General features: G+C 39.4%; 1 protein-coding gene across 1 annotated transcript; it reads right to left on the bottom strand.

Annotated features, from left to right (window-relative positions):
* Window positions 1-1,189: 1,189 nt before the first annotated feature.
* Window positions 1,190-15,855, bottom strand: LOC308685327 (cilia- and flagella-associated protein 337-like; the record flags this gene model as incomplete). The annotated part of the gene is made up of 26 exons (XM_081357026.1): window positions 1,190-1,275; window positions 3,633-3,721; window positions 3,879-3,918; window positions 3,992-4,124; window positions 4,241-4,299; window positions 4,379-4,483; window positions 4,612-4,768; window positions 4,881-4,940; window positions 5,768-5,813; window positions 5,903-5,957; window positions 7,240-7,319; window positions 7,408-7,514; window positions 7,989-8,084; window positions 8,237-8,395; window positions 9,637-9,766; window positions 9,905-10,118; window positions 10,829-10,898; window positions 11,056-11,176; window positions 11,462-11,508; window positions 11,593-11,638; window positions 11,859-11,951; window positions 12,249-12,322; window positions 12,434-12,664; window positions 13,353-13,436; window positions 13,530-13,583; window positions 15,151-15,855. 26 exons carry the CDS (start codon window positions 15,853-15,855, stop codon window positions 1,190-1,192), a joined length of 3,141 nt encoding a protein of 1,046 aa, XP_081213152.1.
* Between the last annotated feature and the right edge of the window lie 2,071 nt (window positions 15,856-17,926).

Here is a 17,926-nt window from a genome sequence, read left to right as displayed (position 1 = left end):
ATCCGCCTCCTCGCCGCATCCCTCCAAATAGGCAGCCGGGTTCCGCTGAGGACATTCCAACGTATCTTGGGGCATATGGCCTCAGCTGCAGCAGCGCTCCAGCTGGGCCTACTGCGCATGCGCCCGCTTCAACGCTAGCTGAAAGCGCGCGTGCCCCACCGAGCCTGGGCGGCCGGCGGCTTGCGAGTCAGAGTGAATCAGGCCTGCATTTTAGCCCTGCAGCCCTGGCTGGCAGCCGAATGGTATCTCACGGGAGTGACTATGGGAGTGATTTCACACCGGAAAGTTGTCTCGACAGACGCTTCCAACTTAGGTCGGGGAGCGCTCTTCGAAGGCAGACCGCTGGTCAGACCAGGAGAATCTCCTACACATAAACTGTCTAGAGATGCTCGCGGTCGAGAAAGCGCTCAAACACTTCCTCCCATTCCTCCACGGTCACCATGTTCTAGTCCGCACGGACAATACATATACAATAGTGGCCTATGTGAATCGCCAGGGCGGTGTCAGATCAAAGACGCTCTGCACCCTGGCGGAACTTCCGCCTCCTCGTGTGGGCTCAGCACTCTCTGCGCTCGCTGAGAGCCGCGCATGTGCCTGGCCACCTGAACGAGGGCCCCGACAGACTGTCCAGGGACAACGTTCCCCCTGGGGAGTGGTCTCTACACCCCCAAACAGTCCAGTCACTGTGGCGCCGTTTCGGCAAAGCGAAAGTCGACCTTTTTGCGTCAAAAGACAACGCTCATTGCCCAGAGTTCTTCTCGAAGAACGAGGACGCGCTGGCCCAGACCTGGCCCAGCGGCCCGTTGTACGCTTTTCCCCCGGTCTCTCTGCTGCCTCAGGTCATCGAGAGAATCAGGGAAGCGCGCCACTCATTAAACACATAAAACACTCATTATCCAATGTATTGTTATCATTTAAATTGGGCTTGGTAAGGCTTCATGCTGTGATCCCACTGTGTTTTCCAGCTAATACCTCCCAGCTATCGTGATCTGCAGGCATCTGTTTACAAAACAAATGTAGGCGGAAAAATGTCCCCCCTTTTTTAGTGTGTTCACAGTTCTATTAGTCAATAACAGTAAGACTTACAGTGGTTCTGACAGATTAGGAACAAACCTCAAAGTATCCCCTTTCAAAAGAGACCAAAACCATGCATATACTCCAAATGGTTCAAGAACAACATCCAATTTATTTAGGGCAAATTTTCCGAGGGAACAGCCGGGTGCTTCCAAGACGATGGTGTGTCGATGCTCCAACTCTCGTTTTGTCCAAATGTACCTGTAGAGTTCAGTGTAGTTTAGGTTGTCATACATTTGATTCCTGAACAAATGACTCTAATTAATTGGCTCTTTTCAGTGAATCAAACACATATAGCTTATGTCTTGTGAACCTACAAACTGAAAATTTAGAATTTAGTCTGTAGGTCTACTAAAGGTGCGGTCACATTAGCAAAATTTTGCTGAAAAAAAAAAAAAAAAAGATCTGTTGTCAGTATTGTAGCAATGGTCAACGTGACAAATTTTGTAAACTGAATTTGACAAGTACATTTTTCAAGTATCTACTTTTTCTGAGTACATTCACAAAATATCATATTTCTTGCTCTACTTCATTTCATAAAAATATATCGTTCCTCGTTATTTTGAACTGAAGAAACCCAAGCTGAGACACGACAGATTGATTCATGAACGAGCCAAATCTTTCCAATGAACCTGTTGAATTGGTTCACAAATTGCACTGAACTATTCATTCATGAATCTGACTAATCTGACTGCAGCTGTTCTTAAATCAACAACTCACCGATTCAGAGATCTGGTCAAAATGTTGTATCGTTGTAGCTTGACTGATGCAATAAGTCACTAATTCTGAATTTTAACATTATTATTGTAAAGGAAAATCATATTTAGGTCATGACTGTCAGTTATTTGTGATCTAAATCTGCAGTAATAGTGTACAATAATAATACGTATCATGTATAATAAGTTTTGGTGATAAAAAAGTTAAGTTCATAAATTTTGATTTTTAAAATTGATTACATCTTCAACACCATAGACTCATGGAATCATAAAGACTTTCTCCTGGGACTGCATCTCGATGCTCGTTCAATGGCTAAGGCATTGCAAGTCTCGTACAATAAACTAGAGGTTCAGTATAAGCATTAAATCCCTTTAATCATGCAGGTGCTTTTAAACTAAGAAACTGATGGTTCTTTTAGATGGTTAAATTACTCTTTTCCATAGCTTCATTCCCTGTTTCTGTTTCTGGTTTCATTTACTTTAACTTTCCATTTAACCCATGTATGCGTGATTGTGTGCATGTGTTTGGTTAGATTAGTTACGTGTTCTTGATTTAGCTGAGTGTTGATTCTGCTCCCTGCTTGCTACATGCTAAGAAAGAGTTATTTTTCTGTGGCCACGAAAAAATCCTTTCTGAGAATTGATCGACTGTCAATACTGAGTGTTCGCTGGACGAACAGATTAATTGACTGTAATATCAATTCAGCTACATTAAATTAATTTGAAAAATGTATAATAAATAATAACAAGTTATGATTAATTATTAATATTTCCCTTTTGAGATCATTTGTTACACTGTACTTTTACTTTACAGCGTACTTGATTCGTCCATCACGGATTTTAACCCCACAGATCGCAGCTTGAAATAGAGCCAATTTATTAGCGTCATTTGTTCAGGTGTTGGACTACACTGGTTAACCTGAAAGTTTCTGATTCACTTAAAAAGATCCAACTCAAGAGTCATTATTCCGGAATCGGACTGCACTGGTTACATAGAATTAGTAGTGCCGTTGTTGAACTGCTGAATAATATGATACTTAGGCCCCGTCCACACTACTGCGTTTTCGTTTAGAAACGGAGAATTAAAACGAATACGATCTCCGTCCACACCAGCGTTTTAGCTGCGTATTAGCATTGATCTCCGTCCACATTAAAACGACTGAAAACGCGGATCACGTGACCGTTCACCAACACTGGGCATGCGCGTGCCGGTGTAAACCTAGAGACTTTCAAACATAGACTGTAAAAAAGTGCTTTCAAACATCAAAATGTCATTTATTAATATGTATTTGTGTCAAAATGACATATAAACATCCTTTCCTATTCTATTTTGCCTGGAAACGCTTCCAACACACTTGCGTGTCGCATGAAAAATAGGCGTCGGTTCTATTTCTAGCATGCACGCGTTTACCGCGCGCGAGCCGCGGCAGTTTCTTACTGTAAGAAACTGTTCCAGCGGGTGAAGTTTACTGGTACTGAATATTACCTGTGTATACTCCATGACTGATGACACCCAATCATAGAGCCGAGCGTGAGCCTCTGCGTCATCGTTTCTAAAGTCCTCCGTTTTGACCCGTCCACACTAAAACGCCCTCCGGAGATCCAAAACGGAAAACGGGTCGGCAGCGTTTTCTAAACTTCTCCGTTTTGGGTCTCCGTTTTTGCCGGTTTAGTGTGGACGGGAGGTGCAAACGTAGCAAAAGGTCTCCGTTTTTAAACGAAAACGCAGTAGTGTGGACGGGGCCTTAGTATGATGCACATTGGCAAAAGAATGCACATGCCACAACTGTTACTTCCTGAAAACAACAACAACAACAACATCTAAGCAACTTGTAGATGTACCTATTAACTCCCCACGGATACTCCACAACCGCACTGAGAAGTCCAATGAGGAGGTAAGCAGAAACTGGTCCTTGTCAATTATCTTCAAGCTTGAGGAGAGGAAAATATGGTAATAATGTTAATGAGATGTCTTTTTTTTAAATAACAAATACTAAACAAAAAAAGAAAGGAAAATACATCAAATAATAGTACGAATATTGAATAAACACTTTTTGTTTGCTTTTTTCCTCCACTTATTGAACCTACCTAGTGATGCTGCTGGGGTGTGCGCGCCAGAAGTTCACCTCTAGAAGAATAACACTACATCAAGACTCAACATAAACATAAAAAAATACAAATAAAATGAGGACTGTCCTTACTTTCAGGAGGGTTTTGCTCAGGCCCCAGGGCATATTGCTTGACATCATAAGCGTAGATGAAGCCGTCATGATCGGCTGTAAAAAGCATGCTGTCATCCTGCGTTGAAGCCAGTTTCATAATCGCCTGCTGATGCTGAGAATTAAACATAAGATTTTGATTAGAACCTTTGTCTCATTCTGTTGACATTGAATTTATAATCAAACTTGAGGAAATATATGATATATAAGATATACGAATATACTACTTACAGCATGAAAAGATGTGATGAACTTCCCGCCATCCAGAACACTCCAGAAATAAACATAACCTTTGAAAGATGAAATACGTTCAGCAAATTGTATAAGAACTGATTTCTATCATTTTATTCATCGCAAGGACCAGTTTACCTTCAGTATCTGTAGATACAAGGCAAGCAGAACTCCTCAAACCAGGAACAAACGCCCGGGTTTGTAAGAAGATGAGGCTCAGCACAGGTGTGAATTCAACTATCACTAAAAAAATGAAAAGTAATCCATATGAGTTGTGCATAATGCACCAAGTTTTCATATAACAGATATGATTGAGGACCAGCAAATCTGAAATCATTATTCACTGAAAATTCATGGGAAGATTGGCATACCAGGATGACTGCTGCTCTGTTGAGGAGTCTGGAAGCGAGACAGTATGCGTTCAGACACTACATTCCATACGATGATCTCCCCATCGTCGCTGCCAGTGGCCAGGAAGTGTGGTCTGCATTGAGCAATGCACTGAATATCCTTTTTGTGCCCTTTCCTCTGTGTGTGAAACATTCAACACAATTCCCAAAGTGCCCCTGCATATTTGAAGGGGATTCAAAGTACATGTGTGTGTGTAGACATGGGTGTGAGTTGTGGAGGATGCTAATACCACATCGCTCTGCCAAGAAGGTTTTGGTCTCTGAATGTGCGGTTTTTCCTCTTTGGTGTCCTGTCAAAAAATAAATAAAAAAATAAATAATGTGTTTAGCTTCAAAAGTAATCACTGGCAGTTCTGCACTATTCTGTTCACAGTCTCTGGCGTTAAATTTGGTGCATATTGAGGCTTAGTCTGGCAAAGAATGGTCCATTCAGATAAAAGGCAACCTGACCAACAAGTTAAAGTACTAATTACACATCCTTGATTTTATGTAATTTGGTGGCGAGAAAAAGATAGTTCAGAAAATGTTTGAACATTTTTTAAAAGATTTTATTTTTGTCATAAACTCGACAGCTGTGTCCCTCGGCAAGTACATAAATGTATTTGGTTGGTTATGGAATTAATCTAGTTCATTTTTAATTTGGAGAATAATTTTAATTCATTCATTTAAAGGCACAATATCTATTTTTGGATTCAAATATCCAAAAACAACTAGAACAATGTTATACATACAGTATATATATTTCATAACCGTGACAACCATACAATATTTTTTAATTACATGCCATTCAGCAATTAAATCACCAAAATCATAGATAGATAGATAGATAGATAGATAGATAGATAGATAGATAGATAGATAGATAGATAGATAGATAGATATCTTGTAATAGATGGAATAATGGACTGTCAGAAGGGAATGGAGGAATAAACCACACCAAACAGCACTCAAGCACTTTTGAGGAGGGAGAAACATCGAAGTAAATGGCAATAAAGGCGAGAGTACCAGGGGGAAGAAACGGGTCACGGCAGTCAACCATTTTATGAGAGCCATCTGGGGAATTATGCTGATTTAAAAAAAGGTCGTAAGGGAAGCAGGCTGGTCACTTTATACTCACCAAGTAAATGTCGATCCTGCGATCCCAACCAACAGAAATCACAAATCTGCCAAAAGTAATAAAAAAGTGAATCAGCCAAAAAATGAGGATACTAATATCCATGAAGATTATGGCGCTTGCAGTCAGCAGACTTACTCGTTCATGTGCAGTGTCAGGTGGAGGCAGTCACAAATCTGTGCACATTTTCCATCTGGGAAAAAAACATAATGAAGGGCTTTACTTCACAGCAGCTTTATAGGGAATGTGGGATATAATATACTCTGAATAATCAGTCATACTCAGGAGTAGGGTTGGCAATCGGTTCTGGTTTCCGATTCCGGTTCCGACAAATGATTCCGGTTTCGGTTCCAGTTCCCATTAAAAAAAAATGATTAAAACAACTAATAAAAAATAATAGTAAGGGGAAAATGCACAATCCTTTTTGAGTTTACTTCTTATACTTGTCAAATGAGTTTAACAGACTGGTAATGTCAACAAATTCAACAGATTATTTAGCAATTTTTCTGAAGGAAAATAAACAATTCTGCATTCTCTAGGATAATTTGGGACCTATTGCATCTCCAGCAGTGGAGAATACCCTCTCAGAAAGGGTAGAACATGCTTGAACACACATGTAAGATCCAGACTGGTGAAACGTAATATTTTTAAAATGGGTTTGAATGATTGATTCATAAAGACTTCACTTGTTTCATTACTGGATGAATCAGCGCTCTGGCAGTTAATAAACAGAACTGCATGCGTCTTGCGGAAGAACAAGACCTACTTCTCTCTGTTTATGTCTACCATGGGCGTAGATTACGTGGGGGACGCGGTTTCTAAAACTTTTATAAAATGTAAATTCGTCCCCCGCACTTTTTCGTAGGGCAAGTGTGTTCACGACAAGTTGAGGTTTTCGCGGGCCAGTGTGTATACATCCAGATTTAAAATTCAAAGAGGCAAGATATGCAGGCTTGATGAGCAGAAGAAACTTCTTTCAAAAACATTAAAAATAGTAATGTTTCCAAACTTTTGACCTGTACTGTATATTGACAACTGCTCCCTGAACGACAGCGCAAACAGATTTAATTGTTCCGGTGTGAAATTTTTGTCATTTAGGAATAAGATCGCGTGGGTGTTTGAATCGAGATCGTTTAAAGATTAATCGTGCAGCTCTACTGTCTTTATACTCTCTCTGCGTTGATATCTGACACAAAGCGTATATGAGTAATGCAAGGGCCAGTGCATTCATTACTATTTTAATATTCATGAGCTGAGACATCGCTATTAAAGGATAAGCTCCCTCCTCCCAGCACTTCGCCCACACATCGCACCAGAACCGTTTTCGGAACTGAAACTTAGGAATTTCGTACGGTTCCGGTATTTTTCAAAAACACTAACGGTTCTGGATAAGGACCGATTTTCGGTTCCCAACCCTACTCAGGAGCAAAGCAAATCAATCAAATGCACATTAAGAACTATAAGGAATTATTGACCTCTCTTGAATATCTTCAGGCAATGGCCATTGTTGAAGTTCCACATCTTAAGGCAGCCATTTCTTCCACCAGTCACTAGTCTGGTGAAAAAAAAAAAGAAATAAAAAAAACCCCTGCACAAACCAGTAATATTGTGCAATGTCATATATTTAAATTAGCTTTAACAACCTCCTTCCGCTAGAGTCTAAAGCCATGCAGGTAATTGCAGACTCTCCATGAGCATCTCCAAACTCAAACACCAGAGCTCCAGTCTCCACATCCCAGACTTTGACAACCTGAATTCAAGTAAATATGTTAAAGTACTACATTTAGAAAAGAGGGACTGCTGCTTTACAAAAAACAGCTCAGCCTGTCATGAATTACTTTTAAAACACGTCTAGATAAAAATGTATAGGCCTAGAATCAACACATGGTTACCGAGTCGATCGTTCTCTGGCATGCGTTTTCTCTCGACTAGTCGAGCCACGAACGCTTTTTTAAAACGAAGAAATCATCTTTATTTTTATTAAATAATCATTTTATTTTTATTTCTTTATTTAAAATTTGCTTTACATTTTAAAATATATTAAAAGAGAAAAAAGTGATTTTCAATTGCAATAATATTTCACAATAGTTCTGGATTTTTAATCTAATAAATGCAGCCCTGGTGAGCTCAAGAGACTTCTTTCACAAAGCGACCTATGAGCATGAGGAACAGAGCATCTGTGTCCTCAATATATTTCATACAGATACTTGTCAAAAGCACTCACCGAGCCCTCAGAGCAGCTCACCACCTGCCTCAGCTCCTCACTGTAACCGCAGCACAACACTGGCTCTTCATGGGACAGAATCTGATTGCTCTTAGGCTGTGCTCTACAACAGATGGCATACGAAAGGAGAAAGGAAGCAAAATGCATGACAACTAAATGACAAGAAAATTGTAGCTAAATACACATCACACAACCTAATGTCTTACAGCCAACTGATACTCATCTTTGTTATATAACATCTAAGATACATACTTTTTTTTCTGAAGGGATAGTAAGGCGAGAGAATCTGTGGCGATGTAGAGCCCCTTCACAGCTGAAGAGTAGAGGCACACAGACAATTTTCCCTTGATATGACTTGCCTCTGGATTGGCAGTAAACAGACACGTCAGATCCTTAATGTGCCATATCTATCAAATAAATCACATACACATAATTAGAAATATTTCACAGAAAATGAATATTCTGTCATCATTTACTCACTCTCATGTTGTTTCTAACGTGAAACACAAATGGAGAATTTGAAACAATATTCTGCCCACTGTTGTCAAAAAAAATGAAAGTAAACGTGGACTGAGGCTGTCAAGCTTCGAAAAGGATTCAAAAGTAATAGTTTCATAAAAGTGGTCCACACCACATTGCAAGTCTTCTGAATAGTTTTGCGTGATGAACAGACTATTCCATGCTAATCTTCACTTTAGTGTGACCGAATCATTGAGTCTGTAAGGTCAGTCCAGTTCAGGTTCAGTTGACTAGATCAACTGATTCATAGAAAAGAACAATTTAACTCAAAGAATGATTCCTTCACAAACTGGACATTACTTTTGGAGAGGCTGGGTGGATTTAACTATTTCTTTCTTTTTTTTTGTGGTGGTGGTGGTGGTGATGGTGCTTTTTGTCATTTTGGAGCTTGACAGCCTTACCCTTATTCACCTTCATTATACTGACAAGACAGAGAATGTCTAATATGAAGAGAATTGGCACTCTCTGGTTACTTCCGGTTTCTGGACTGGCTGCAGTAACACGTCTCTGTCCATGCGGGGGCGCTCGCAGGACGAGTGCAGAATGACTGGAGGTCTATGGCGCTATACCCCTCAAAATCCACTTTTCTCAGGATATAATTTTTTTTCTAGTAATTTGAATGTTGTATTCGAAAGGAGATGCAAAGAAATTACACTTTGCTGGGGGTTAGATTTTTTAGTCACTTATTTGCTTTAAAAAGTCTTTTAAAGTGTCAATGACGTCATAGACTCCCATTCATTTTACACTCATGGGTGATCGCCCCCAGTGGAGCTCTGGTGGAACTACAACCAACATTCGGTACAATAAGACTTAATAGGGAGTGCCAAGGCTCTCCGTAGACGGGCTCTGGACAAGAGTGATACACATTTGCTTAAAAAATCCCCCTCTCGTGTTCAGGATATAGATGAAAGAAAGTCATTCGAGTTTACAATAACTTGAGAATGAGTAAATTAATTTCAATCTTTGGGTGAACTATCCCTTAATAAACAAGTGGTGCAGTCTATAAATGTTGCATTTGGTTTTACTAATTATGAACATTCAGTTTAACTTTAGCTTAGTTTCATGTTTGGCTTTTTCACACTTTTTTGATATTTGACTTTGGATTTTAAGTAATGAATCAATTCCTCACCTTAACAGTCTTGTCTGTGGAGACGGAGTAAATGTGCCCATCTTCTGAGCAGATACAGAGGTAGGAAACAGGGGCATCGTGGCCTTTCAAAATCCATGTTGGTCTACTGCCATTTCCAAATGTAAAATTACTAGCCAGTATTTGATAACACAGTATTATCTATGTATATTTCATATTTTCTGACACCTATATAGATCACAGAAGAATTTTTCCAAAAGAATTCAAATCAGAGAGATGCCACTTATGAAGAAGATACTATAAGGCGTACTCAGGCACATGAGGATTCCACATGCGCAACAGCCTGTCCAACCCGCCGGTGACCAAAAGTGCACTCTTCTCACAGATATCAAAGGTCATGACTCCTTTAGGAACGGTGAGGATTGTTCGTTTGCCGGTTGCCCTCTGTGTAGACTTTCCCTTTTTGCTCACTACTGCCATCTCTCTCCTCTGCTCTGGCATGCAGGTTGATGGATGAAGGAATCCTAATTAAAAACAGATTGTCAAACCTTCATACGTGCATAACCACTCAAACAGATAACAGCTGACAGATTCAGATCCCGTTTCCCCTCTTTCTGAGTCGTGGTGTGTTAGTCACATGAGTTTAACCGGAGAGTTTTGACACATCTCTCATCTGGCATTAAACATGCAAGACGCCAGAGTAGATATGTTCTTCCTTCTGCCATGTTAAACAGACATCACTGAGAAAGAAGTGAGAAAGGAGGACACACTTTTTTTCTACACATGGGTTTATATGAATATTTTAGGTCAGATTTCACCCTAAAATCAATAGTAAAATTATATCTTGCATAAATAAAATGAACGCAAGATTTTTTGCTCTGTGACATTATTTTCATTCAGCTAAGCCCATTTCGACCCCTATTCTCATTATCTTATTCCTTGTTTCCCTCTTGCTTATATTTCTCATCATTTTTCATTTTGATTCTCATTACTGTAATACAATAATGAGGAAGACAATGTGCTTAAGTGCCATGAAATAGTGTAAAAAAAAAAAAAAAAAAAGCTGAATAGTCTACAAATAGGCTTAACTTTATTCAGGCAAAATATGATTTCTAATGTTTCCTTCTGATTTTGGGCTGACATATAATCCTATTAAATGAGAGAAAATAAAATAATCAAAATGATCCCACCGTATGCAAAAAGTAAACCAATAGAAGTCATTTTTAAATGTTACCTATAACAAGGGCAGATTCTTCATCCCTTGATGAGGATACAATGGCACGTAAGCCTTGAGAATATTTCACCTGAATTGATAATAAAATATTGTTACATTTTAGACACTTGTTTTTTCTTTTGTAAAAACGTTTTTTTTACAATTGATTGCAATGTATATTCATGTGGAACATAGGATGAGAAGAAGAAAATAATACATACATACATTAATAATAATAAAATTTTAACCTTTGACACCCAGTCTTGGTGGACTTCGTTCCATGTGATAAATGTAATTTCTGGAGACAGAACTGCACGGTCGAGGCTTATGTTTGGAATGTTCTCAACCTGCGGCAATCTTTTCCACAATCTAGGGCATAAATGCATTCTTAAAAAAGCTTACAAACCATGCACAAAATATACTATAAAAAGGAAATATAAATAAGATGAATATCATGCACAGTGTCAGTGAGCAAGGTAATATAATATTCTTAACATGCCAGTTATCTTTCACATCTCTCCAGAGAACAGAATCAATGTTTCCTAATTCCTAATTAATTTATTCATTCATTTATGAAAATTAGAACACGCCTGCATGACATGCTATTGTAATTTTGTTTTACAAAACTGTGTACTATTAAGAAACCTTGCTTACCTCAGTTTATCCCTGAACGATTTTATTAACAGGATGTTCACACAGCCCTAGAGTGCCAAAAGCTTTGTGATTAGTTAAACACATTGTATTTCATGAATTTCATATGTGTGGGACTGCCTTCGTTTACTTACCTGACGATCGCCATATACGATGATACATTCATCTGGGCCAGTAGAGCTAACAAAACCAGAGTATATTTTTTAATGACAAGAAAAGCAAACATTGGCATATCAACAAAGAGCATTGAGTGTTCTTGTTCTAGTACACAAAAATACAAATGCAAGAGCCAACATAACATACCCTTATTATTTTATTTGATCTGTTTCTAATATCATGTTACTTTGTAAATGCAGAGCAAATGAAGTTGTTTTTGAAAACATTGAACAAGTCTGCTCACCAGTAATCCAAGCATAAAGGAACCGTTTCTAGTCGATTCAACTGACAGCAAGGCTCCAAAGAGGAAAGCTCATAAAACTGGATCTCTCTGGATCTGTAAAGTGGGAGAAAATATGTTGTTTGGATTGACTGAAGGAAAGGCAGAGATCAGATGTGGCTGTTTCATATATCAAACTGTTTTTTTCCCCAAGAACACTACAAAGTTACAATGTAGGCCTACAGAATAACAGAGCAGTCCCCAGGCCGCTCCCAGGGAATCATCACTGGAATAAATGGAAAATGCTTTGGATAATTGACTACTTCACCTTCATTTGAAACAGCATGCCATAGGGAAAAATCTTCATTAGAAAGACTGTTATGTAAAAATAAATGTATTTTAAAAGCAGTTTACCCAGTTCCAATGATCAGTGTGTTGTACTCTGGCATTGGCACAAAATCAGTAGTCCATTTTAGCTTTTGACTGGGCTGGATACAGAAACAGAGAAATGATTCAAATTAAATATTGGTTAATTAAAAAATGGAGGAGAACAGGAACAGGAATACAGAAGCAAACAAATAAATGTAAATGTAACCCACAAACAACTTCTTCTCGCTCTTCAAACAAAGCTTGTGGGTCCAGAAGCTGACAACCCCATCTTCTCTTAGAGTCACAACGGTTCCATTAGAAAGCGAGTGGATTCTCACAACAGGCTCCCCACGTTTTAGAGACTTCATGTCCGCCGGCAATATAAAAGCTGCCATTTTTCTGCGACGCGCAGTCTCTTCCTCTGCCTTGTATTCATGGTACAGGTATGTCCAGAACTCACGCTAAAAGAAAGAGAGTAAGACTTAAATAAACTTTAATAGAATTTGTTATAGAAGTGTGTTCAATATTTCATGGTAAAGGTAAATAAAAATAAATAAATACACATATTTTTGTATTATTTTGATATCCATATTATAATATTATGAAAACATACAATATATAACATAATAAAATTAGTATAATACGTATTCATTACGTAATACAACAATATCATTTATATAAAAAAAAAAAAACATTTTTGCATACACGTTTGGAAATTAGGGATAGATTTACTTGCAAACTTAATTTCAATCATGACTTCTATTTGAAAATGTTTGCAAGCAAATTCCTGCACAAATATGTGCATTCAAAGTTACTGAATGAGACCCATTTTGAAGGTTTTTTATATGCAAAAACTCGACTTTAACAAACTGTCAGTTCATCTAAGAGAGCAAGTTTGAGATGTAAAGAGGAAGCATTGAATTATTCATACCCATTCGATTTCGCCATCACAGTTGTAATCGATCTTCATGAATAGCTGGTGAATGTGAGATTCTTTCTGTGACGTTTCAAAAAGTAATGGGTGGGGAGACAGTGAGAGAGAGAAGATTGTACAATCAGGTCTCCGTTAATCCATTTACATGCACAAGCAACAGGATATACTGTCATTGAATACATAAACCTCTCTTACAGTACTTTTACAGTACTTACAACTCCTTTCAAATCTGGGCAGTTTTTCACAACAGATTTGAATTGTGAATAATCCAACTTATGGATGCCAGCCTTTGCAAAGTCCTGCTCAAGAGAACAGAATTAGGAAAATCATATTGTGTCTAATTAATCAATTAAATTAGGTTTCCAAATAATCTACACATTCTGAATACTTACAGCATAGGCCAGTTTAATGTGCTTGAAATCATCAAGGGACACCATCTTCTCAATCTATGTTGGACAGCAAAAATCAATTAAAAAAGGCAAAAATCTCACAGAACATGTGAGTTGGAAGGAGCACACGTATTAAATGTGCAAGTCTCTACAGAGAGGTTTGTAAGAAAGATTAACATCATAAAGTCACTGTGACGGATGCTATTTCAACATAGTATAAATCGACAAGTGTTGTTTGACATTTGTTGGATGATCAAAAAATGAAACAAATAATAAACTTGTATTTGTATTTTTACTGTTTATTCTTGTGATTTATATGTGTGTTATTCCAATTGTTTAGAAGTTATGATGACAAATGTAGCAGTTACGCATAATCAAACAAATGGTAGAATAAGCAGTGCTTTTACTGTCCATAAGTAGTACTGTTTTACTGACGACAAGCGAAAGACCCATGTTGCGCATGCGCACTTCGATCCTGTATTCTTCAACATGTACGGCAAAAAATATTGAGCTTAATATTGGGCTTATAGTCCAGGCAAAGTAGCGTTTTACGACAGACTAATTGTAAAAAAAATTTTTCAGCATATTTAATTTCTATGAGGTGTCCAGAACAACATACTAAAAGTCATAAGAAATCCTAGTTGAGGAAATATGTTAAATTCTCATCAATCCGAGATGTGTGCCAGTAAGGCCAGACAACAATACACCCCAATGGGGCTATTTTTTTCCTTTACTCCTATCAAAATGAAACTTTACACAATGAAAGTACCCATGATAAGTAAAAAAAAATTGTATTACAAGTTTCTTTGAAAATGAGTTTTAATATGCAAATGAGCTATACACTTATTGAATATGCCCCAAATAGGCTTATTTTTTTTCCTTTACTCCTACCACAATAAAACTACACAATGAAAGTCTACATGAAAAATAACTTTTTTTGTATTACAAGTTTCTTTTGAAATGAATTTGAATATGCACATGAGCTCCACACTTATTGAATATGTCCTAATTTGCATAGGCAGAAACACCATTCATATGTATGACAAATACATCGGCTCAATCTTCATCCAATCATCCTACTGCAAATGAGTGATGGCAATGCTGCTTTTAGACTGGCCTCTAACCTGAAAACTGCCTGGCTTGGTAGTAACTGCCAGGGGTATAACCCCCGCCGGTATAGTCTTCAGGGTCACAGAGGCACACAAGCCTCCCCACCATGACAAGGTAGCAACAACAGGGGCAGGTTTATTTGGTGTTTTTTTTATTTTTTTTTTATCCAGCCTGGATCCTCGATCCCTTCTCTGTGGCTCTTGGTTCTGGCACCCCCTATATCAGTTCCTGGTTTGTTCTTTGCTTAGTTCTTCCCCTCTGGGTCATATTCATCTGATAAATCAGGCAACTGTGAGTTTGTGCAACTAGTACCACGACATTCTCCCCAAATGGCAGTGCAAGGGAGTCCATATTTTTTGCATGTGCATCTCTTTGTGCTGCAGTCTTTCTTGCAACTACAGCGGACTAAATCTAGTATTTCTGGTGGTGCCGCAGGCTGATCGGTCATTATTGGCATAAATCTCCCATCCAAAACATGCCACCCCCAGTCTTTTGGGTCCATACGTTCACTTACCCCTTTCCACTCCATCATTTGGTAAGAGACCCGAAGACTATGGAACTTTGCAGCTGTTGACGTTGGAGGGAGAGTTTGAGGTTCCACTGGAGATGAGTTCTGAGTTACTTTAACACAGAATCGCCTGTATCTCAGCATATCCAGTGATTCATCTGTTTCTCCCCCATACAGTGATACTAGAGCTTTTTCACCTGCTGCAATGATGATGCCTTTTCCCACATTTTCCTGTGACTGGCTGAACACCATAGCTTGTTCGAGAAAGCTAGTGTCATTCTTTACTTTTTTCAGTGCCATTCCCTTTCCTATGCCAAATAGACGAGACGTAGAATCACAGCCTAAAATGGCATGGATAAAGAGGAGATTATCACACACCTTGGGACCAAGTAATTCCTTCGTCTGCTTTATACACCATATCCGTCTTGTTTTTGTTGCTTTCTTTGGTTCTGGTGCCAGAAACAGCTCCTGTGCATTCAGATCAGCATGATGCAACAAGAGTACTAACAAGTCTGTGTCATCACCTACTAAGACTGTGTCTTTTGTTCTGGCAGAGGCAATGGCAGTTCGGACAATGAGCGCATCTGCATCGTGCTTTGCATGGTCTGTGATACATCCAGCCCTCTCAAGTTTATCACTGAGATAAACCAAGAACCGTTGTTTGTTTTCCTTATTGTTAAGGAACTGGTCCTTTTTGGATTGGATGGTCATGTCACCAGAGAAGTGTACAGTCACACCGGGAGTAACACCTGTTCGACGCAGTTGAGTGGCGTCTTTTATTGTTGGTTCTTCTTTGTAGCCATCAAAGACTATGCCAGTAGCCCTACCATATTTCTGTGTGACATATCTGACATACATTTCACACACACTGTCATAAGTGGACCCTTGTGGCCATGGTAGACGACGTAGTAATGCACCCCCATCAATGACATGATGGACATCACTGCTGGGTTGTCTTTGCTGCTGCTCAATAGATTCTCAGAGGACATTGGCAAGAATTGCCTTGTTTGCCTGTAGGGGGAGGTAGGATGATTCAAACAAAGCAGGCGGGTGACTGCAGTGTTCATACTTGAACAGTGATGGCAAATCTTCACAACGGTCTCTCACTGCTACAAGCCGCTGGAATAACAGCTGTGGATCCACTACCACTGTCTCTCCTTTGATACTGACCGTTGATCTAGATGCAAGTGTCACTGCTTGGTCAGCTTTCCTGAAGGTGAATTCTTCCACTGGTTTCCCTACCATAGACTCCAAAATCTTGCACCCAATTTCCCTTGATTTCTCAACATTTACTCCCTGCTGGGCTGTCATACCATTAGCAATGTTGTGAGATAGGTGTTTGAGATAGGTGACCAGGGCAAGAGTGTCACTGACATCTCTAGTCTGCCTGGCCTTGGACAGGTCTTTATGTTGGTCGCTGGTCTCATATGAGACACCTGTGAAGGACTGCATAGCATTGTTGATGTTTGCACATGCTGGCATTGAGAGGACCCACACCAAGCGTTGCGTCTCTGTAAATCCTTTTCCTCTTGTTAAGCCTCCATGTGTTTTTACACTTCTCATGAGCACCTGCTCAATAATGAGATCAGTGGACAGTCCAGCCCAATACCTGTTGCTCCGCCTCACTACGTGAAATCCCTCCTCAAATTTCTTGTGGACATCTGGATGTGTTTCAGGTAGGGCTGTCATCATTTGCAGGTATACATAGGCTGACTTTGCATATAGTCTGTGTCCAGAAGCGGCAAAGTAGGGTAGCATATCATGAACACACTGAAGGTGCAATCTCCAGTTGCCTGTCCTCTCAGCTTTGATGAAGTTTCTCAGAATATCAATCATGTCCATGTACTGCAGCCAAAGCTGTGCTGTCCTCATATGCATTGTTTCTTTCTTGTTGAGTGCACTCTGGATTCTCTCTAAAACATCAGCAGAACAAATTTCTTCCATCGGCATATTAAAGGACATGACTTGTTCATAAAGCTCACTTGCAATACTCAAGTCAGATGTGAATGTTTCTTGGGTATCGGGAACTTCCTCATCTGGCTCAGTATCAGCGGCAGGCGTCATCTCAACTGGAGGTTGTTCTACTGTGTCTTTGGTTGGTAGTGGCACATTGTAAGCATCAGCCAGCAACATGGTGTTAAGTGCGGCATCCACTAGCATGTGACCATGAACTGCCCTGGACACAGCCTTGCCAGACATCATGTGGCACACTGTATTTCCAGCATACACCACCTCTAGTAGCTCCTCCAGTCCAGACCATTAAATGTCCAATGCTACCCAAGAAGCTCATTTGCATGTGAAATCCCCCAAGCCTGAGGACTATTCGCTTGAGTTCATTGTTGCTTGGCTGAGACTGGCTAATGGTCAAGGCTTTCCAGAAAAGGGGTTGGTCGAACGTCAGAACAGGGGTCACATCATACTGCAGAGCTTGAGTTGCCACAAACCTCAATGTTGAGTATATGCAGGATTCATCACTGGGATCCAGGGCTGGACTGGGACAGAAAATCGGCCCTGGCATTTTGGCCCAGACTGGCCCACTACATATGATCATAAACACCACCCATCTTTGAACGCCTTTGAATATGTTTTTGTTCAACATTAAAACGACTAATGCCATGTAATGAGTGGGTATAAACGAGTGAGAGTTAACAGATGAAATAAGTACAAAATTGTAATTAATTAATACAATTGAACTATACTACACAGTGATGAATAAAAAAAAAACAAGCTATAAGCTGCATTGGCATAGCAATACCAGTGTTTCTCACAGGAATTTTGGTAA

Source organism: Scardinius erythrophthalmus, assembly GCF_964197995.2.
Source record: "Scardinius erythrophthalmus genome assembly, chromosome: 25".
Taxonomy (NCBI): domain Eukaryota; kingdom Metazoa; phylum Chordata; class Actinopteri; order Cypriniformes; family Leuciscidae; genus Scardinius; species Scardinius erythrophthalmus.
Note: the sequence above shows the minus strand (reverse complement) of the source record. Positions and strands in the feature narration are given on the sequence as shown.